The 21,555-nt window shown below is 53.6% G+C and overlaps 1 protein-coding gene across 12 annotated transcripts in view; it reads right to left on the bottom strand.

The window, feature by feature from the left end:
• CUX1 (cut like homeobox 1) overlaps window positions 1-21,555 on the bottom strand; it is a 383,965-nt gene that overhangs the window by 84,741 nt on the left and 277,669 nt on the right. For 10 of the 12 annotated variants that reach the window (XM_089895747.1, XM_022587992.3, XM_022587997.3 and 7 more), the window contains 3 exons: window positions 16,209-16,257; window positions 6,393-6,497; window positions 15-203 (listed from right to left, as the gene is read on the bottom strand). In XM_089895747.1, coding sequence (XP_089751873.1) covers window positions 15-203; window positions 6,393-6,497; window positions 16,209-16,257 — 343 coding nt within the window. The remainder of the gene's footprint in view (window positions 1-14; window positions 204-6,392; window positions 6,498-16,208; window positions 16,258-21,555) is intronic. The other 2 variants (XM_022587996.3, XM_022587990.2) reach the window with 1 other exon arrangement.

The raw sequence follows: 21,555 nt of genomic DNA, 5'->3' as shown, positions 1-21,555 counted from the left end.
CCCGGTGCCCTTACTTTGAGGGTGCTGTTCTTGGCACTCAGCTGCTGCTCGAGCTGGGAGATCTGGCTGGCCGAGTTCTCGCGCAGCTTCGTGAGGCTGGCCTGGAGTCTCTGCACGTCCTCCACCAGCTGCGCGATCTCCCGCTCTTTGGCGGCCAACTCAACTTCCAGGCTGGAGCGGGTGAGGACCTCTATGGCCTGCTCCTGCGGAGGAGAAAGGAGATGACAAAACCGCGCCGGCCTCGGACGGGCGCTTGGGGTTACCGGTGCTGGCAACCGAGGCGAGAAGCAGGCAGTGGGAAGGATGTGGTTGGTGGTGTGGATGATACAGCATCACGTCCTGCCTCTGCTTGGACCGCACCTGCCCGTCGCCCTCCCCCCGACCTTCTCGTCTGCACGGGGAGCTGCCACCTGGATTCATCTGTTCGACAAGCATTTACCGAGTACCCACCATGTAGCAGGCACACAGCAGGGGACACAAGGACAGAAGTCCCTGTCCTCACAGGGCTTCTGGTCCAGTGGGATGGGGCAGGGATGAGACGCTTTAAATATGCTTATCAGAGAGTGTGTCAGGCGATGATAAATGCCACGGAAAAACTGAAGCAGGGAAGGGGCAGCTGGGGCTTTTAATAATGTGGTCGGGAAAACCGCATTGAGATGGTGACATTTGAGCAGAGACCTGAAGGAGGTGGTGGAAAGGGCCTTGCTGATGGCTGGGGACGCCAGAGGGGAAGGCTCTGAGGACAGCTCCTGGAATGTTCCAAAGCATTCGGATTTTTTGCCACAAGATGAGATGCAATGTCCTTTTGATTCATTACTCTGTTATGTAGAAGCTGAGATACTGTTTGACAAACTGATTCTCAGAGTTAGCATTTTACAAAAAAGAGTTAAAAGACGTGGAAGGTACATATTTGGAGTTCCTTTGCGCAGGAATTCTTTTGATAATTGCTGTTTTAAAAAACTTACTCCCCACCCCTCAGATGTGCTCATTTTGGAAAAAATGCAAAACAGGGAAAAGGTATTTTTTTTTAAAGTCAAATTCATATTTCCACTTCCCAAGGATGAAAGCAGTACTTTTCTCAAGTTTTAGAAGTAATCATAGCTCCTGAATGGTTCTGGAAGCTTGTCTGGAAGTGTTCTGGAAGCGCCGGGCGGAGCACTTCTGGGCATGACTGAGGGGGACAGGAAGGGCAGGACTGCAAGGTCCCTGTGACGGCAGCGACCTGGGGACGCGGCTCACACTGCAGTGTAGAACGCCACCATCCTGGCTGTTATCCCCTTGCCCCCGGAAGTGCACCGCTGCACACCTTGATTTGGCCTATACTGGGGCGGAAACAGTGGCAGCTACAGCCCCAGTTGGCAGGGGCAGCCCTGCCATTCCATGCATGATGTGCCTGTCACAGGGTTTTCACCATTTGGGGACAGCCAGTCACCATGGAAATAATTTTTCATATCTCCCTCCCAGGAAATTAAGGCCTTTACCATGTAAGAATGTGAAGTTTTGTGGGCGAAGAAGTGAGCCCCTTCTGTCTCTGGTTTGTATAATGTTATAAAGTAAGTCCTTCACTTCCCCTAACTTCTGGCAGATCTGCCCGTGGCCCTGGGGCCCCAGTGAGCATCTTCCCGCCAACTTATTAAAGAGGCACATGCTGTCCAGACCAGTTCTGTTCAGCGTGGGCTCCACGGACTGGTGCCAACTCACACACCGTGGCTGGTACACAGTGAGACAAGCACAGAAATTGAGAGCAAGTGTTTAGAAACTTTTACAGCAATCTGACTTTGCTGTGACATTTTTATTGTCTTTTGTAAAACTATCAGTCTGCAACAGATTGGAAATTCAAAACAAAACAAAACAAAACAAATAAAACCATCCTTCACCACAGAGAATTTAGGAAGCGCCGCCCTAGACAACTCTGGCCAGAACCCAGGTCAGGAGCCAAGGGACCGCAGGCAAGTCCTGCCAGCAGTGAGGACAGGGGAGGAGCGCGTTGGGGGGGGGGGTCCTGAGGAGGAACGGGGGCGTGTAGGCGGGCTGGTGGATCTTGCTCCATCTCAGGGCGGGGACCCCACAGGCGGGCACAGGGGTGGGAGGGGCAGGGGGCAGGGCACGAGCAAGGGGTGATCAATGCTGAGAGGCCGGCTCGAAGAGGACTGAGCATGTTGCCACCTGAAAGGGACTGCTCGGGAGGGTGGCAGGAGGGGCCTGGACTTAGCAGGGGGACACGATGAAAGTGATACCCAGGGAGGTTGGCCTCACGGTGCATTTAGGCTGTGGCACGGTATCTAATTTAACTTATTTATCAGTCGTCCAACCTGAGGGATGGCAGCCATAGCAACCGTTTACAGCGCTCTTAGGGAAAGAACCTGTAAAACAAGCCCAAAGGTGATCTGGGGTTTTCAATGGGCGAGTGCAAATCACAGCAGGGATGAGGGTTCAGAGGACCTGTGTAAAAACAGGAGCTCTCAGTGTGGCCCTAGATCCAGGATGGGTACCGGGGGACGGGCAGTCCCAGGGTACAGTTGGCTGCTCAACTCTTGGGGCCCAGCCTGGTCTGGCCACAAGCTGACCTTGTGACCTCAGGCACATCAATTAACTCATGAACCCGGGCCACAGATTCCTCATTCATAACAGAGCAGACACCATTTGTGTCTCACATAAACTAAGTGGAGGTGAGACAACATACCCCAAAGCAGCAAGACCTTGGAGTTAAGACAGAAAACACCATCCTACTCCGAGCGCAAACACGCTCGCTCCCACCCGCAACACGAGGGCTCCTGTTGTCCCACCGCGAAGACGCAGCAGAAAATGGAGGAAGAAACAGACAAGGGCCCGGGAGTTGACCAGGGGCTGCGGGTGGAGGGAGAGGCCCGCACCTGGGTGATGGAGCTGGGCCTGTCGGTCCGTGGGCACCAGCTAAAAGGAGATGGTAGGACAGGGCGCACAAGGTGCTGGGTGAGGTGGGGGGGTGAGGTGGGGCGTGGAAAACTGCAGGGGGGTCGGCGTCCGGCAGTTCAGGTGCCCTTGAGATCATTACTGAGAAGGGAAGCAAAGGTGGATTCAGGGACTCAGGACCACTGGCTCCCTCGTGTCTGTCCAGGCCTCGACTCAGCCGCACCCAAACCCCTTGGGAGCTGGGCCCTGCCCTGGCAGCTGTGGTTCAGGGGGCTGGGGTAGGGCCCAAGGACTCCCTCGTCATTCTGATGGGGTCCAGGGTCAGGACCCTGGCTTGGACAAGCCTTGGAAGGAAGGAAGAGAAACTGACTTCCCTCAGTCTGACAACAGGTCCTGGTGGGCACCAGAATGGGGTCCCGAGACTCTGTCCCAGGGGGACCTGCCCAGGCTCCAGGCTTCAGAGGTAAGGGCCTGCGTTCCTCACGGTGCCTGTGTTCCTCATGTTTCCCAAGGGGAGAATGAACCCAGAAACCGAAGTCGCTGAGGGAGTACCCCATTAAACTTTGTCCCTCGGAACCGTCCGCCCCCTTCTGCCAAACCACTTGTGTGAACTATCACAGGTCACGTAAATCCTCCTACAGAGACCAGAACACCGAGGCCTGAAGAAGCCAGATAATGATCTCTGTTACCCTGCAGCCATTTTCACACGAGATGTGAATGAGATGCAGGAGCATCACTGAACACGAGGGAAATCTGATGTGCGGTGACGGTGGGCCGGGACCCCAGCCTACGAGGCAAACACTCGGAGTCTAGGCTAATCTCCCCGGGGAGGGTTGAGGGAGCGAGAGGCTCAGTTTTCCTTCCTTCTCATCACCCCGCTATTCCTGCCGACACTAAGTGGCCGACATATGCCGACTATGTCCAGTATATTCACCTGATGGACAGACAGGCATTTAGGTTTAAGGCGGCCTGGTGTGGTGCACCAGAGCCCCAAGCTAACATTTGCCTGTAAATACGTGACAAAGGGCCTGCATGCCTCCTGTCTCCTTGAATGCGCACGAAGCAGGGGTGGCTCGATGGAGGGGTAAAGAGTGGACTTGGTAGCAGGACAAACTTGGGATCACATTCCAGCTCGGTCATTTCCTAGCTGTGCGACCTCGGGCAGATTACTTAACTCCTCCGAGCCTGTTTGCTTACCTACAAAATGAAGGTAATAAAACCGTCCTCTAACGACTGTGGCATCACGACGCAGCAATGACATAACTGCACAGAGTCCCGCCCGGCCCCTAATGCGGAGCAGGGGCTGGCTGAGTGGCGGCTCGCCTTCCAGAATTGGTGATTCCAATGGCCCAATGGCCCGGTTTTGGCTTTTGCTGGATCTACAGACTCCACCGTTTCTCTACCCAGTTCTGCCAGCCAAGCCCAACAGACATCGTGCCGCTGGCCTGGTTTCCTACGCTTGCTCGTTTGCTCCCCAACGGGCTGCGGCTGGGGCTGGGGCTGGAGCTGCCGGGCTACACGGGAACGTGTCCCTGAGGGGAGCCCTGGCAGGGCCGGCTCGCGGGAGGCTGAAGCGGTGCCATGTAAACACTGCGCTTAGCCGATGCTGAAGTGTTTAAGCACCCCAAGGATCCACAACTTGCTCTACCTGCGAAAACATTCATTTCCTTCTGAAATGTTTTGGTTGCTACAGTCCAGGATGGTGCCAGAAATCCTTTCAATCAAAACATTTAGCTCAGGAGCCCCGGGTAGACACAGGATGCACGGCTTTCTCTAGAGGACCCTGAGCGACCACAGAGGCCAGGAGAAGCCGCACCGATTCCATCCTCGAGGGCTTCCTCCCGCCTCGGCTCCGGTGCTGGGTCCAGTCCAGGTAAACTTGGACAAGGGGACCGTGACACAGCCAAGAGGACATTTCAGGCAAAATTAATACCAGAGTCCATGAAGTACAAAGGTTGTGATGGTTCCTTAAATGGAAAACTTTTCTCTGTAGCCTGAAACACTTAAGTCATGTTTTAGTTAAGGTGAACTTAAAGACAGAAAACAAAAATCCAGTCTTAAAAGGGGTCCTCACACTAAAACTTTGCTTTGGACCCATTCCTGGGGAATAATTTAAAAGCTCCGGTCTGGGGCGGCAGAGGCCCCTGCCGAGTCCTGGCTTGGCCGCTGGGGCCAAGCGTTCTGGGGCAAGGGGTTTACATCCAGGGAGCTTCCGTTTCCTCATCTATATAAAGAAATAACAATGCCCTGCTTCATGGGTCGGGTGGGGGTAGTGGTAGTCAAACTGCTGTGTGACCTTATTACAGCAGCACATCTCCCACTGGACTGTCCTCTCTCCAGGAAGGGCCTGGCTCGTCCCTCCTGGCTCTCCCAGGATCCACTGCGGGTCCCGGCACACAGCAAGGGCTCTCCAACCCTTTATTAAATAAAAGGACAGATACAAGTGCAATTCACCCATCACAGGCCATCAGAGCTGCAGGGACCTCAGGATCACTTACTTCCTCCTTATTCTGCACACCAGGAAACTCAGGCCTCGTAAGTGCCACCACCTGAGTTAATCACCGTATGTGAACTAGTGACGGAGTTGGCTCTGAAACCGGGGCTCTTGGACCAGAGTTTTGATGCCAACCACAGCCAGACTAACCGCTAAGGTTGGCTGAGGACGGATTATGTGGCAGGACGTGCTCTAAAGGCTTCGCTCAGAGTAATTTCCAGAACCCTTGTAAAAACCCATTTTATGGATGATGCAACTGAGACTCAGGGAGGTTGAGCCACTTGCCCCAAGTCACACAGCTGATAAGCTGCAGAGCTGGGTTCGGAACCCAGGGGCTTGGCTCCAGTGGCCACGGTCTTAATTACGTCGCCGCTCTGTACTGCTGCACAGCACTGAAGGAAAGAGTCTGGAGCCCGATAGTTCAACGCCGCCTTGATCGAGCTGGGAGAGTTCCAGCTAAGAGCAATTTTCATTAGTCTTAGAAAAATCAGAGGCAAAGGTCTGAGATGTGTGCCTGGCTCCTCTTGAATGCCCGCACGTCAGGCGAGATCCTGACTATCACGCGGACTCAGAGCGGGTTGTGTTATTACCTCCCCCGCTCCTCCCACGTCATGAACTGTTTTCCACTCTGGAGGGACACATCCAGAAGACCAAACCTCCAATTTTCCTGTGCAGTCCTGCAAGCCTCCAGCCTCGGATCGCCACCCATCTGCCAGCGGTCCACCCACCAGTCTAACTGGGAAGATGCTCTCTTGGTGATGGGCTCTCCACCGGGTGGGCGTCACGCTGACCACCAGGCACCGATGCACAACCAGTAAAGCTCTTCCCTCTGACACTACTGGGTTCCATCCCCAGACCGTTACACGCACTCCCCACCGAGAGAGCAGGACTGTTTCAAACATTACCCCCGAAAAGGGACGCTCTAAAGCCAAAGAAGAAAGCGGCTGTTAACACACAGAGGTAGAGATGCGAGGCGACGGGGACCCCGCGGGGCTGGGCTACCCACCACGTCCGGCGCCTTCTGGATCTGGGAGGCCAGCTGGAGAGAGTGGTTGGCCGACAAGAGCTGCTCCCTCAAGGTCTCCGCCTCTCTCTGAGCCACCTCTGCCCTCTGAAGGAAGTGAAAAGGGTGGAAAGAGAAAGTACATTCAGTTTAACAACTGACAATTATTACAAGAAACATTCATCAATTCATGCCTGACTGACTATAATTGATTTTCCTAAACACTCAACCTAATAAATGCTAGAAGAAAACAGAGAATGTGATGGATTTTTATTTTAAACAGTACAAGGAAGAAATAATTGAGCGATTATGACAGTAATTTAACGCTAGGAGCAAGGAATCCCCTGCTGATACTAGCGCTCCGGCCCACTGAATTTCCCAGACTGAATAAATACAAGTGGAAATGGAGTCTTTTGATTCAATTTCTTTCTATTCTCATAGCCCAAGAAGATTTTATTGCAGGATTACTCCTGGGAGTAATTCTCACAGGTAAACAGTGAATTAAAGACACTCTGGCCATTCTCCTCCTAAAAACACGCACAATGTTGTGGCTGTTTTCCTCCAGCGAGTATTTCCATAAACGGACAGGGTGTAAATACCACTTCTTTTGTGAGGACCAGGCTTATTTCAACGTATTTAACCCTTCACCCGACCAAGTTTTCTAATGCTGAGGCTGGCATTTCCAGCCAGCCAGGCCAACGAGGGGCTGCTGAGGGGGTGAGGCCGAACAGAGCCGCCACAGGGAGGAGGCTGCAAGAGGAACGAGTGGACGCTTCTGTCATTTGCTGTAATTTCCGGACAAGGACACCAGTGCTCCGGAGAGCAAACCAGTATTTCCCACTGGTCAGCGAGAACAGTCACTCCAGTGCCCACCTCCCAAGAGGACACCGTGGTGCAGTGGGCAGGAGCCGGGCATTTGGGACCAGAGGGATGAGAGCAGGTCACCTAACTCAGCTCACCAAGCCTCCACCTTCCCATCTGTAAAATGGGAACACCGTCTCCCTCCCAGGGACCTCGCGAGGATTAACACCCAGAAGCGCCCTCATTCATAAGTGCTTTGTTAATGGGCTTGTCATCCTGATTTTACAATGACTGAGACGAAATGCAAGGATGCGGTGGGAAGCTGTAGCTAATTGACACTGGGCACGTGGACTGAGGAGTGATCGCTGCTTCTTTCTACCAGACGTACATTTTGCTCATAGAAAAGATGAACAAGAAAAGCCTGGCTGACTAAGGCTATTTCGTGTGTTTTCTTATTTTGTGGTGTGACAGTGCGTGCCTACTAATTGCTAAGAAAGAACTGAAAAGAGAAGCAAGAAGTTAGCCTGCCCGGTACTCGCCAATCCACCTAGTTGTACGAGGACTGGGTTTGGCAGCCTTAAGTGGTTCTACGACGGCGGCGCGGCCCTATCTGCTCTGCATCCAGACATATTAGGGTATTTCTAACAGTAGCTACTCCTGCTCAGGGTGGTGCTGGGGGCCGCCCGCCCCGCCGCTCCAGGAGCTCCTGGAATTGCACTCAATCTAATTCCCATGGCGCCTGGGCGGGCCTGTCTGTGCTCGAGCAGCCACTTCCCACCCCCCGCTGCAAACCGTCTAGAGGCGCCCGTGTCAGGAAAGGCGGTGATGTGACCGGTATGGCCAAGGTGCCAGGGGTGACTTCTGGTTCACGATAACTGCAGGAAGCTCTCCCCTTCAGTGAAAAAGATTTCCCCTAGTTTGTTTCCAGATGAGCCACTCCACGTTTTTCTGATAATCGAGTCATATTACTGAAAAGTTTACTGTCGTCTTTCTCGTCAGTTATACTCTTGGGCATAAAACCTCCATGGCTCTGCCAGGAAGAAGGTGTATTTTGACATATTTCTAGCCTTTCTGACTAAGGAAAACAGTGCTTAGCCTAGTGGAGAAGCAGTTCTGGTGGCAGCCAACGAGGCAGCATCCCCCCGCCCCCGCCCGCTAACACTGGCTGTGAAATGTTCCAGAAGCACCAGAGCTGGGGCAGCCCGGGCAGGGGCTTCGCGGCCAGGATCTCACGTGGGCATTTCGCTGTTGGGAGCAGAGTGCTGTCCCATCAAAGGCTGGGGGCTCACAGAATAAGGGATCTTAGCTGTGGATGATTTCACCCTCGGTTTTCATAATTTCTCCAGAGCTTCTGCACTTTGTTCAGTTTCCAAGTTCACGTACAGTCATGAACCTGGGGCCTGTCCTCGGTGGTCACAGACTCTTATCACGTTTAAGCTGACTTGGCTGCTTCACTGTAACTCTTAAAAAAAAAAATCAATTAACTAATTAATTAATTAGGTTGTGGCGGGTCTTAGTCGCGGCAGGCGGGCTCCTCAGTTGCGGCATGCAAACTCTTAGTCGCAGCAGGTGGGATCTAGTTCCCTGGCCAGGGATCGAACCCCGGCCCCCTGCATTGGGAGCGCGGAGTCTTAACCACTGTGCCACCAGGGAAGTCCCACCCTGTAACTTTTTGATTGTTTAGGATTTTTATTATTTATTCAGGATTTATAGCCTGAGTACATCAAAAACAAAACGAAACAAAGCAAAACGAGTCGAGGTGTTTGTGCCGCTAAACGTGCGCAAAGCAGAACAGCTGAAAGTCAAAGTGGGCCTAAGAGCTGCTGAGGGAGGGAGCGGGCACTGGACGCCGGGAGCTGCTGCGGTGAGTCTCTGTAGCTGTAAATGCAGCCCAGCCACTGTCGGCTGAGGCAGAAGGAAAAGGGTGCTGTGCTGGGTTGGCTCCACAGTCTCGCTTGTTGCCAGGGTTTCCTATCTTCCCCACGAACACAGTCCGGCCAGATGAAGTTGTGTTTCTAGAACTGGAATCAACGTGGGGAGGGGGCAAGCTCTGGTGCTGGTTTCTGATCTGGACACCCAGACACGGGGGCCGTAGCTGCCATGAGACATCCAGCTCCCCATTTCCACTGACGGGACTCCTCCTCCCCTGTCCCTGCAGAGGCAGAGCCTGGGGACCGCGGCCAGGGCCCTGGTGGGCAGCTGGCGGCATCGTGGGTGTGACTCAGCGGCCACCCCACGGTGAGAACAGAGCCTGGCCAAGCCTGAGCTGCCCTCCTGAGAGATTTGCTGGCTGTTTCTTACTTTCTGTCCTTTGCTGAGAAGTGAGGGTAAATGCTGGAAGCGTAAGGGAAAGGAGAGCACACGTGAATGAATGAGGGCACTGCTTTGCATTTTGGTGGTAAGTCCAAAGATAGAAAGGGCGGCCCTACAGGACAACTGGGGACCAGTGAGATAACACAAGCCCGGTGCCCAGCGGTGCCACCAAGCGGTGACAGGCGTCCAGTGAAGAATTATTATTATTATTTTGGGCCCTGGTGTGTGCTGCCTCTGGTGGCCACGATTCTTTCCTTATCTTAAAATGAGGAAAAACTTTTTTTTTAGTTAATTTATTTTTGGCTGCATTGGGTCTTTGTTGCTGCGCGCGGGCTTTCTCTGGTTGCGGCGATCGGGGGCTACTCTTCGTTGTGGTGCACGGGCTTCTCATTGCAGTGGCTTCTCTTGTTGCGGAGCACAGGCTTTAGGTGCGTGGGCTTCAGTAGTTGCGGCACACGGGCTTAGCTGCTCCGTGGCATGTGCGATCTTCCCGGACCAGGGCTCGGACCCGTGTCTCCTGCATTGGCAGGCGGATTCTTAACCACTGTGCCACCAGGGAAGTCCCGAGGAAAAATTTTAAAATTTAAAATCTTAAAATTTTTAGGGGAAAATTACTAAAGACTGTAGCTGGTCTTCAGGTTAAACTCCAGCTTCCTTCAGCTGTCACCAGGAAGTCATAAAATGTGGAGAAGCACGGCCGGTGAGGCAGACAGAGGAGGCAAAGGCAGAGGCTCAGGCGGCTGCAGCCTGCAGGGGACGGCTGGTGAGGCCGGTCACAGCCCTGGGCCCAGGGCCCAGGGAAAGGGGGCTGTGCTCAGGGGTTCCCTTGCAGGGGGTGTTTCCTTCTCCCCCAGCACCAAGGCTGGGATGTGAGGGAATCCTCACCACCTTCCCTGTCGGGCAGGCTTTCCCCAGTTTACCCATTTAAGGTGTGGCTTTGAGTCCCCTGGTTTTATATGGTGGTGGTGGAGGCAGGTGGGGGGGTGTCTCTGATCCAGCCTTCTGCCCAACCTGGCCCTAGGCTTTGTCTCTTGTCCCCTTTATATGTGTGGCCATGAAAGCCCACCTCTGGGGACACCAGAGGTGAGCAAGTCCCTTTAGTGACACAGCAGCTATGTGAGCTGGCCAAGGGCAGTGAGTGCCCCCAGGGAGACGGGCCGCGGCTGGGCACACGGGTCTGCTGGCAGGCTGTCCCTCCTGCAGTAACTTCCCAAGGCTGCTGGAGCAAACTACCACAGATTCAGTGGGTTCAAACAAGACCAGCTTATTACGTCATGGTTCTGAGGTCCGGCGTCCGCTGTGGGTCTCACTGGGGTAAGATCAAGGCGCTGCAGGGCTGGTCCCTTCCTGAGGCTCCGGGGCAGGATCTGTTTTCAGCTCCTAGAGGCTGCCCGCATTCCTCGGCTTGTGACCCCTTCCTCAACCTTCAGAGCCTGCAGTGGCCACAGTCAAGTCCTTCTCACACCCCATCGCTCTGACTCTTCTGGCTCCCGCTCTGCACCTACGGCCCCTGGTGATTATGGGGGGCCCACCTGCATAACCCCAGGGGCCCTCCCATCTCAAGGTCAGCAGATTAACAGCCTTAACTGTGCTCTGCAGGTAAGTGGACCTATTCATAGGTTGTGGAGGTTGGGCTGTGGACACCTCTGGGGGCCGTTCTTCTGGCCACCGCAGTCCTCAAGGACAAATAACACATGTGGACCATTTCCAGGAGAAGGCAAGCTCTCCTCGGGGATGACTCCACAACCTGCTCCTCTCAAGGCCCCGGACTCTGGAGGGAGAGAAAAGGGGAGCATGACTACGGAGACCAGCAAGCGACCTTCCAAGGGAACAGATGCCATCGCTGTGGAAAGTGCACAGCTAACTTCCGGTCACCCTTCCAGATCAACACCCACACTCCCCTGCGGAGGACAGCTAGGGCCCAGAGGTGGACCCGCTTCAGTGATGCTGCAGGAGAGAGGTCAGAAAGGTCCACCGAGAGAGTTACTGCCACACATCCCAAGCTGGCCCCGTGCTGGTGGCCGGAGTCCCATTTGGACCCCCTGCCTGTGTTTCTGGGGGACTCGATGGATACTGATTTGGATTTCTTTTCTCGGGTCGGCCAGGCTGAAAGCTGGACCTACCCCAGCGTCACACCACCTGCATAAACGCAGACTGTTACAGCCCACAGACTGCTGAGTCACGATTTCAGAAAAGCCATAAGAGCAAATTTCCCTACCCGCTCCTCCCCCCAAAGCTCTGAACCTTTACTGTCACCAATTAAGACAGTATTAATACAAGCACCTCCAAGTCGGACAAAGAGGTGTTAAGCGAGACCCAGCCCTAACTGCCCGTCACCCGTCGGACTCTCTTCCACTTCTCCTCACTAGAAACACAAGTACTTCAGCGATAAGACAGAGCTTCAGGTCTCAGTAGAACATTTTGACTATAAACCAGTGCAAAAATAATGTTATATGCCAATGAAGTAGTAAATTGCTCCTCCCGGGGCTCTCCCCTGATGGGCAAGGCATGGAACCAGACGTCTGGCTGCGCCCGGCCCCGGTACCCCTCCTCCGGCCCGGCCCGCCTCCGCCTCGTCGCCACGGGCCCCGCATCATCCCTGCCCTGACACATCACAACAGCTGCTTACTGCTCTCCCGGCTTCCAGTCTTTTCACTCCCCTCCGTTCTCTGGATGCTTAGCCAGAGCGATCCTTCTAGAACTCAAATCTGTGTCTCACTCCCGCCCGTGATTCTCCACTCTTCTCAGGATGAGGCCCTCCCCACACCTGGCTAGACCCCCTCCTCTGGGCCCACCTCTCCGCAGGGGCTTTACGGAACAGCCTGGAGCCCCCAGAGCTCAAGGAGCCCTTCCGTACAGGCCCTTCCTTGCCTGCCTGGGTGCTGCCCTCCTCCTTGTCCCCCCGGGGAGTTTTTCTCCTCATTGAGTCATCCCTGTTGAGCCGCTGAGCCACCGAGTCAGCCCCTTTCTGTTTGCTCTGTGTCTGACCCTCCACCTCATACTCTCAGCGAGGGCTGGCCCACATCTGCCTGCACAGCTCTGGTGACGGGGAGCTCACTCCCTTCGGAGGCAGCTCCGGGCACCTCTGCATCGGGAGGGAGTTCCCTCCCATCAGCCTCTGCACTTGGCCGTGAAAAAGCCCGACCCCTTCCCTGGCCAGCTGGCCAGCTGCAAGGCCAGAATCCACAACCGCTGCCCTAGGCCTTCCCCTTTCTAATCTCTTAACACCCCAAGTTCCTGATGTGTCAAGTCTTTCTGTCTTCTTTCCCTGCTCCCCAAAGAACAGGGATGTCCCCAGACCTCCCTGTTTCTTTCGTGTGAGGGCCCCTTCCCCGTCCTGGCCATGGAGTGGAGCCTGAATGCATTGCATGTGCCTGGTTTCCTTCTAGTGTGTGTGGTTTTCCAGGACAAACGATAAATCCCCGGGCATGAACTAACTGCTACAGCCGGCTGCAGAATCACCATCCCCTTCACTCCAGAGACTATTTCTACTAATGTAGCCTGAGTGGCTGGTGAGACTCTCCTATACCTCTCCCCACCCCCACTGTGCTGGTATCTTCCTGGGCAGGACTTCAGAATTCTCCCTGCGAACCCAGGCTTCCTTAGCAACTACAGAGCACGAATTTAAGCACGCACTTACAGGTGTTTTACCTCTAACCCGCAAAACAATCTTGTGAAGGAAGTACGAGCAGACCTCGTTTTACTGCGCTTCACTTTATCGTGCTTTTTACTAACTGAAGGTTTGTGGCAACCCTGTGTTGAGCAAGTCCACTGGCGCTATTTTTCCAACAGCATTATTTTAAAGTTAAGGTATGTGCATTGCTTGTTTAGACATAATGCTAATGCACACTTAAAGAGACTACAGTGTAGCATAAACTTAACTTTTATATGCACAGGGAAGCCAAAATATCTGTGTGACTCCCATCCTGATACCCGCTCTGTTGTGGTGGTCTGGAACCTGAAATCTCTCCGAGGTCTGCCTGTACTAGTTATTACTCCCTCCCTCCCTTTCTCTCGTACATAAACAATTTTTTTAAATTAAAAAAAAAATGGAATTGTAAAATACAGTCACATAAAATATACCATCTTAACCATTTTTAAGTATACATTTTAAAGTAGTGTTAAGTATGTTCGCATTGTCGGGCAACCATCTCTAGAAATTTTCATCTTGCAAAACTGAAACTCTGTCCCCATTAAACACTGTAATTCCCCATTCCCCGTTCCCCCAGACGCTGACACCCACCTACCCTTCTTTTTTAAAAAAAAATTAATTAATTTTTGGCTGCGTTGGGTCTTTGTTGCTGTGTGCGGGCTTCCTCCAGCCGTGGCGAATGGGGGCCACCCACCACAGCTGCGGTGTGCGGGCCTCTCACTGCAGTGGCCTCTCCCGTTGCGGAGCATGGGCTCCAGGCACGCGGGCTTCAGTAGTTGCGGCGTGTGGGCCCAGCAGTTGTGGCTCGCGGGCTCCAGAGCGCAGACTCAGTAGTTGTGGCGCACGGGCTTAGTTGCTCCGCGGCATGTGGGATCCGCCCGGACCAGGGCTTGAACCCGCGTCCCCTGCATTGGCAGGCGGCGTCCCAACCACTGCGCCACCAGGGAAGGGAAGTCCCTCCCACCTCCCTTCTACTACTCTCTGTCTCTATGAATTCGACGACCCTAGAGATTTCATGTAGGTGGAATCACACAGTCTGTTTTTTTGTGACTGGTTTAATTTTCCTTAGCATAATGTCTGCAAAGTTCATCTCTTTGTTTTCCCTTTTTTAAAAGAAATGTAAGCAGTGGAGAGACTTGTCCAAGGCCATCTATGGCCAGGAAGTACCGAGTGCGGACCTGAACCAACTGTCACTGTGGAGGCGGCACCTTTCTTCAGGGTCCTGTCTGGTGTCTCCGAGGACCCGGATCCACCCAGTGGCCTTCAGCACTTTGAGAAGCACATCAACTGTGCCAAACGTCCTAGTACCTGGGGCCTAACTGGATGGAGCCTGACCACTTGATATGCACAGAGTCAGCTCATCTGTCTAACAAGCTAGAGCTTACCCCAAAGTGCCGCCAAAAGGGGGAAGCAGGCCCGCGATGGGCCTGGAGGGAGGGAGAGAGTGGGGGAGTGGAAACTGAGAAATGCAAATGATAATCCCGTGACAGGGAAGGTTCACCAATAAGGTTTCTGCAAAGTTGAGCAGTGCTACTTGAGTAAGAACAAAGGGGCCAAACTAAATTAGTTTAGCAAATTAAGGTAAATAAATGCTTAGGCACCTCTGTGAGGTGAAGTGGAAGTAGTGCTTTAGGGCAAGGAGCTGAATGGGTGTATTTGGGACATAAAGAAAGGCCAAGTGAGCCCCCAGGCTCTATCCTTGTTTCCGAGTGTGGTGAATGGCACAGGCGCCAGGCCTGGCTCTGCAACTGACCGGCCACTGACCTCAGTTTCCTCATCTGTAAGATGGGAGTCATAACTACACTGACCTTGGTGGAAAACAGTGAGGTTTAAGTGACTTGGTTCGTGTGAAGTTCGGTACAATCGGTACAAAATAAGTTACTCGACAACGGTCAGCTCTTCTCACCGTGACCAGCATAGCTACTACACAAAGATGCTACCTCGGGTGATGCAGTCCACGCATCTCTACTGAGCAACCCCTGTGGACCAAGCCCAGGATCCTCAGGGGTGAGTCTGAGTGTGCAACACCGAACACACAAAGTCTTCCTTGAAGAAGAAAGGAATCCACACGTTCCATGATCATTCTTATGCATACACTGACTTTCATATTTTAATCAGATTTCAGGATATTTTCATGGGCCAAAGAATGGACAGGGCCGCTCTTTGCTGAGTGTCTGCCAAGGTCCGGGTTAGCAATGCCAGTCAGGGGGACAGGCACCCTGTGGGACTCTCACAAGGTGGAGAGCTGAGACCATGGATCCGAGAAAGATTTTCATCCCACGGGGCCACTGGAGGCAAACCGCTAAGCTTCCAAGTGCCTGGAGCGACCCAGCTGTAAAACTGAGTGGGGAGAGGCCACCACTGCCCCTGGCCTTCTGCGGCTGAGACACATAACCCAGCTCTGGCTGCTTCTCCCTGCAAATAAATAAACTAAAACGAGAGACCCCTCCCTTTTCAAAGCAGTAGCGCCATATGCTGAAGCAAAATGTTCTCCCGCTCCGCAGTCCTCGGGGAAGGGCGGGACTCTGCAGGGCGGCCAAATTTCCCAGGCAGCTGACTGTTTAGAGCCACTGGACGCCGCGTGCCTATTTCATGCCGGACACAGTGCTGGGGGTACTTTGCGCAAAGCATTGTGACAACTAAGTATCAACCAAGAGGGGCTGTCAGCTGGCAGCCCTCTCCAGAGCAAGCGGCTTCATCCCGTCAGAAGGTGGAGAGACAGACTTTGCTACGGGGTAACGCATTGGTATAAACTCTATGGCATAACGGCTGTCACGGGAACAGAGCGGAGATTTAAGAGACGGATTAAGTAAAAGAAAAAGCATCACCACGGGATGCCTGGGATGCTGGGACCACGTCAGAGACTTTCCCAAGGAAATCACGCCTGGGACTTTTCACGTATTTCTCATGACATCAGAAAAAGCGTCAACGTCGACAGCTGTATGTGAAAGGTACAAGACTAACTGGCCTCCTAGCTTAGAGAAGCCTCTTGTGAGAGAACAGAAAGGGCTACGCTCTTGTGATTGCACGCCTGAAGCCATCAAACGTCCTACCTGGTTTGCTCTTTCAAGGTCCGTCATGATCATTTCAATTTCGTCGGCCCTGGGGAGGTGAGAGGGAGACAGCACGTTAGTCAGCGGCGAGGGAGGCTCGGGGGCCACCGCGGTTCCAACTCGGCAGCATGACCCACAGGCACGCAGGTCGGTGTCAGGGGAGAGGGGCCACGCAGAAGGGGACTCTGCCACCCATTGGGAGGAGGTGGGCTTGCATCGGTGGGAGAGCCCGCCTGCCCTTGAGGGGCGCCAGTCTCTTTGGGGAGACAGTGCCTCCTGCCAAGAGAGCAAAAAGAACTCTGAACAGAATGCTCTGGAAAAACAGAGGCGGCAGAGATGAATTCTCCTTGGGGGAGGGAATCAGGAAGGTTTCAGAGGAGGTGACGTGTGAACTGGGTTTTGAAGGATGCGTAGAAGTTTGCTAGGACCAAGAGAACCACAAGCAGGTGGGGGAGGCGGGAGGAGGCTGGGGACGCAGGCCGGGGGGCTCTGCAGTCTGTGCGATAAAACCACCTGGGTCTCCGTCATCCTCCCTCAGCCTGCTCACACACAGGGGGTTTCCAAGTGTTGTTTGTTCTTTCTCTTTTTTTCTGCTCTGAAAGTACTTTCTTGAGTAATTTGAAGGCACATATATGCTTCCAACACACAACAGCACGAGAGAGAGCGGAATGCTCAGAGTTCTACCGAGAAGGTCAGTTCCAAAAGTCTGTGGCAGGTTTGAACAGAACGCCCAGGGAAGTCACTGCCCCAGACGAGTCTCGATGACGGCCCCTGTGACGAGGAGGCCACGGCCGAGACTGCTGCCCCAGGAAGGTTCAGCCCACCCATGGAAGAGGGGGGGTGAATGTTACAGCTGCAGGCCAGCAGTGGGCGTGTGCGCCCCCTCCTGCTGCGGCCGCCTCATTCCACACCCCACGGGGACCTGAACTGGCTCTGCCGCCTGCAGGACTGAGCTCCACCCCTCCCCGCCGGCCTCTCTGCCTGCTGAATCCCAATGGCTGCCCTTCTGGGCCGAGGCTCCTGCCCCCCTCCCACCCCCGTGGCCCTGTGCTCAGGCAGCTCCCACCACGTGGCGGGCCGTACATAGCCTGGATGTGTGCCGTCTGCCCCGTCACCCTCCACTCCTGGGAACCTCATCCCCTACTTCCACCCCCACCCCCCAGCCCTCCTCCAACCCTGCCAGGGTGCGTCTCTTTCACCCTCATCCCTGCCGGCACAGGGCCTGGCATCAAGCTGGAGGCCAGGGTCCTGAATGTGGCCTGTCCTGCGACCAACGGGCCAGTGGGCCAGTCTACTCCCTGGGACAGGTTGGGGCACTCGGACGGGCCAACTCCAGGGTTCTTCTGCCCCCCAAACCTACTTCTCTGGTCTTGGCCATCCACCCTTAATATAGCGAGTGGGACAAACTACCCAGGCCCTGGCCGGTCCGGTTTTGCCATTTGCTGCATTGTGTGTTCTCTCCTCTGGCCCCGAGGCTTTTCCAGCCTTCACGGCGCCCTGGGATTCAAGGCCATCTCATCAACTCCCAGCAGCCCACACGGGGTAACAGATGCCTTGTGATCAGGTTCACCGATCGTCGTATCTGTTTGAAATAGTATCCTGCTTGCACACTCGTCCGGGAAAAGTCCGAAACAACTCATCAAATGGCCTAGTTAAACGAAGCTCTTTTTAGGACAACTTCGTGAAGCAGGCAGTGTCTCTAAGACAAACACCCAAACTGGGCCCCCGCAGAGAAATGCTGGGGGCCGGGGGCGGCTTCAATTACAAAACATCTTAGTGCACCATGGCAAACAGAAACCTCCAAGATCTCAGAGAGAAACTGCCTTGACTCCAGAGGGTAAAACCATCACTGAAAGTGTTTGGTCTTCAAGTGACAGAAAAGGGGACCTGACGGCGGCCAGGACAGAAAGCTTTCTTGACAACCTGCTGATGGAGTGCAAATTTCATTGCGTATGAGAGGCAATCAAAAGTTAACAAACTTCTCTTTTAAGGCAAGTCACAACTTTTAAGTGAAGTTTTGAACTTTAATCAAACAGTTATGCACTATGTATTTACAAAGTCCAGATCTACACGGCCACCCGCCCAGCCCGCCGGCTGCTGGCGTCATCCGAGCACTCTCTCCCTCGGTCCGTGAATGTTTTCCGACCCCTACAAGCTCCCTGGCCCCGGCAGGGGCCATGGGAAAGGCGCAGGCAGACGTGGCTCCTCCACAGCCCACCGGTGCCGCGTTTACAGAGGGGGACAGAAGCCCCCCCTCTTGGCTGCTGAACACCTGAAACGAGACCTCCAGGTGCCCCATCTTCCTTCTCTCTGGCGCACGTCAGGGAGCTGGTGGCCAGGGGAACGGCCTGGGCTGGGGGAGCAGAGATGCCGAGCATGGGGTCTCAGGGAGGGTTTTCCGAATCTCTCCCTGTTGGGTCCTTCATGAGCCCTTTCGTCTTTAATTCTGGCTAATTTATCTTCGTCATTCAGATGTTTCTTCTGCTTGGTTTGGGTCTCCTACTATCTGGCTACTGTTGGCCCGTCTACTTCCGTCCTCCACGTCGTCCAACTTTTCCTTACATTTGCTATGTCCTGATCCTTTCCTGCTCCTTCTGGGCGGCTCTTCAACTTGACCCCCCTGTAGCTGTGCTCAACCTGTGATCTAGCTCTTCTCTCTCTGCTTCCTTAGTTTAGTTATTCTGTTCTTGATACCTGTCATTCCCACTCCGTTCATTATTAAAATTATTCCTTGGTTTTGCTTTATGTTTCCTCGAGTGTATTTCTCATGCTTATTTTGTACGTGGGGCCCATCTGTCTGTCTTCAGATCACATACGCTGATGGGTTTGGGGGTCTGTCTTCCAGAGAGGGGTGTTCTCCTCTGGGGCCTTGCTGTTTTCCCCGGGGGGTACCAGCTACTCTTCTTGGAAGTGTATATGGGGGGAGGAGGGAGGACAGAGAGGCAGCCCCGCTGTGTGTCTCTCAGGATGAACTGAAGGCACACAGCAGTGTTCAATGTCTTTTGCTGAGTGAAGAACGAGAGGCAGGGGGTGACCCCAGGCCCCCGGAGTAAACACTGATAGCTCCCCTCCACCAGAAAAATCCTCTGGCCAGAGCTTCACTTTCAGTTCTCAGCTTTAGGAGCAGGGGATCCCCCCGGTACAACTCCCCAACCTCTGCTCTGGAGATAAGGGGTAGAGATGTGGCTGCCTGGGGGCCCATCCTCCCCTGTTTTTATCCACCCCTCACTCCTTGCCTGGCCACTGCCATTGGCCATGGGGCCAGGACAAGGTCAGACACAGGCCTGGGCTAAAAAAGAGAGGGATTCCCAGGGGTCTGGCTTCACCTAGAGGCTAGATTGGCAAAGCTGGGACCTGCCAGGTCTGCGAAGTGGCATCCAGATCTGGCCAGGTTTAGGGGGCCTGGGTGGGCTTGAGCGCCTCCTCAGGTGAATGGTTTTGGATGGTCATTACAATGCTTAATATCCAGAAAACAATGTATCATCTCCAAAAGATGTCATGTCACTTATTAAAAATTAGTCACATTTAAACAGGAAGGTGTCTTCTTGGCAGTCTGAGGCAATCCCTGGAAATGAATTTCAAGTTTTTCTATCTTCTCATCAGTTTAACTTTGGTTACTAAGCAACTGCTAAGCTGACCAAAATATTGAATGTGATAACAAGTGCGGCCCTTACCTTTTATTACGAGAGCAAGTCTCATATTTCCAGAGCTTTCAGCCGATAATGCCCACACTGAGCCCTGCTGTTACAGAGTCGGGCAGTTCAAAACCAGGTACCCTGGCGACTGCGGGGCCCAGAGGGGCTGCAGTTCCCCTTCACGGATGGGACCAGAAGCCCCGGAAGGAGGCAGTGGAAGGAAGCAGGGATGCAGTGGGTGAGGAAAAGTTCAGATGATCATTTTAAAAGTCTGTAGGCTCGTGATTCCCTTTCCCAAGGGGCACGCTTTTTAAAAGGTGAGCGAAAAATACAACTGGCTGGGTACTGAAATGTGATCAGGGTTTCTGGAGACGGGCCGACCCGCCGGTGCTGGCTGCATTTTAGAACCCGTCTGCCACCGGGCCTGTACGGCCCACTTCTCGCCAAACTGCTGCTCGCACCCGCCCCTCAACAGCACGACTCCTACCAGACGGCTGCCCCCAATAAGTAACATGAAAGCGCGCAGAGGTTAATACGGCCGACTCTAAACGTTATCTGAAAAGTACAGCGATGAGTTAAACGGCACGTGCTTTCACAGCAGGATCGTCAACAAGACTCCGAGAGGTTTTTCATTCTTTTCATTTCGCAGGCTCAACTACCACGTCAGGATCTGGAGCCTGACATTAGTCTAAATCATTTATTTTCCAAAGTCCGTAATAACCACAGGTATTGTTTGCTCAGCAGAACTATTTATTATAAAGACTTAGTTCTCTCACCTTTTTATGAGCTGACAGAACAGTTTTCACTGATCTATTAACCTGTGCGCTCTGCTCTGGCTTCAAGCCGCGGATCATTTTGGCCTGGACTGGAATGTGCAGTTCATTCGATCGGTTCCCCACAGATCATTCCAGGGTATTCTCTGGGCTGGCATGTGATTTTTATGAGGAACTTTTTTAAAAGGACACGGCCAAGGCCAGCGGCCGGGAAATCGTATCCACGATGGAAACCCTGTATTTCCTTTCACACTAGCCTCCCGAGTGCTGAGGGATGGCACCAGGGCAAGGGTGGGGCATATTTCAACCCCAAACAATCTTACGACATCGGGAGCTGTTAAAACAAAGTTACGTCTACAAGGCAGTTGAAAAAGCGTCCAGGGCGACCTTCAAAGGTCAGTGTACCTTCTTGGACCCAGGTCAAGAGCCAGTAGTCTCAGTACTAGATTGTAAAGTTCTTAGGTATCAAAAGAAGAAATATGTGGAATTCCCTGGTGGTCCAGTGGTTAGGACTCCACGCTTCCACTGCAGGGGGCACCGGGTTCGATCCCGGGTCGGGGAACTAAGATCCCGCAAGCTGCGAGGCACGGCCAAAAAAGGAAGAATATCTAAAGATTAATTCTCCCTGCTTTAAAAACAAACAAAAAATTTCAGTATTTTTGGTAAAGCAAATGCTCCCTCCACCACCGGATGCTGCGTCTGACGCCTGGGCCGTCAGGAAGGCGGGTCACTTTCCAGGTGGGACTCTGAGCCCCAGAAGCAGGGCTCACTGGACGGCGTGCAGAAAGAGCAGGTGGGAAAACGAAGAGAAGGAGGCAGAGGACCAGGGGTGAGGAAGGTCTCTTGGCTATGGGACTGGAATCCCCTTGATGGGGGGCGGGGTCCGAGGTCCCAGGTGCCAGGTTGGCAGTGCACTGGGCAATGGCATTCGCCCTATCG

This window comes from Delphinapterus leucas, chromosome 15 (genome assembly GCF_059928025.1).
Source record: "Delphinapterus leucas isolate spDelLeu-1000000601 "Yukka" chromosome 15, BTC_Dleu_Yukka2, whole genome shotgun sequence".
Taxonomy (NCBI): Eukaryota; Metazoa; Chordata; class Mammalia; order Artiodactyla; family Monodontidae; genus Delphinapterus; species Delphinapterus leucas.
This window is presented reverse-complemented; position numbering and strand designations above follow the sequence as displayed.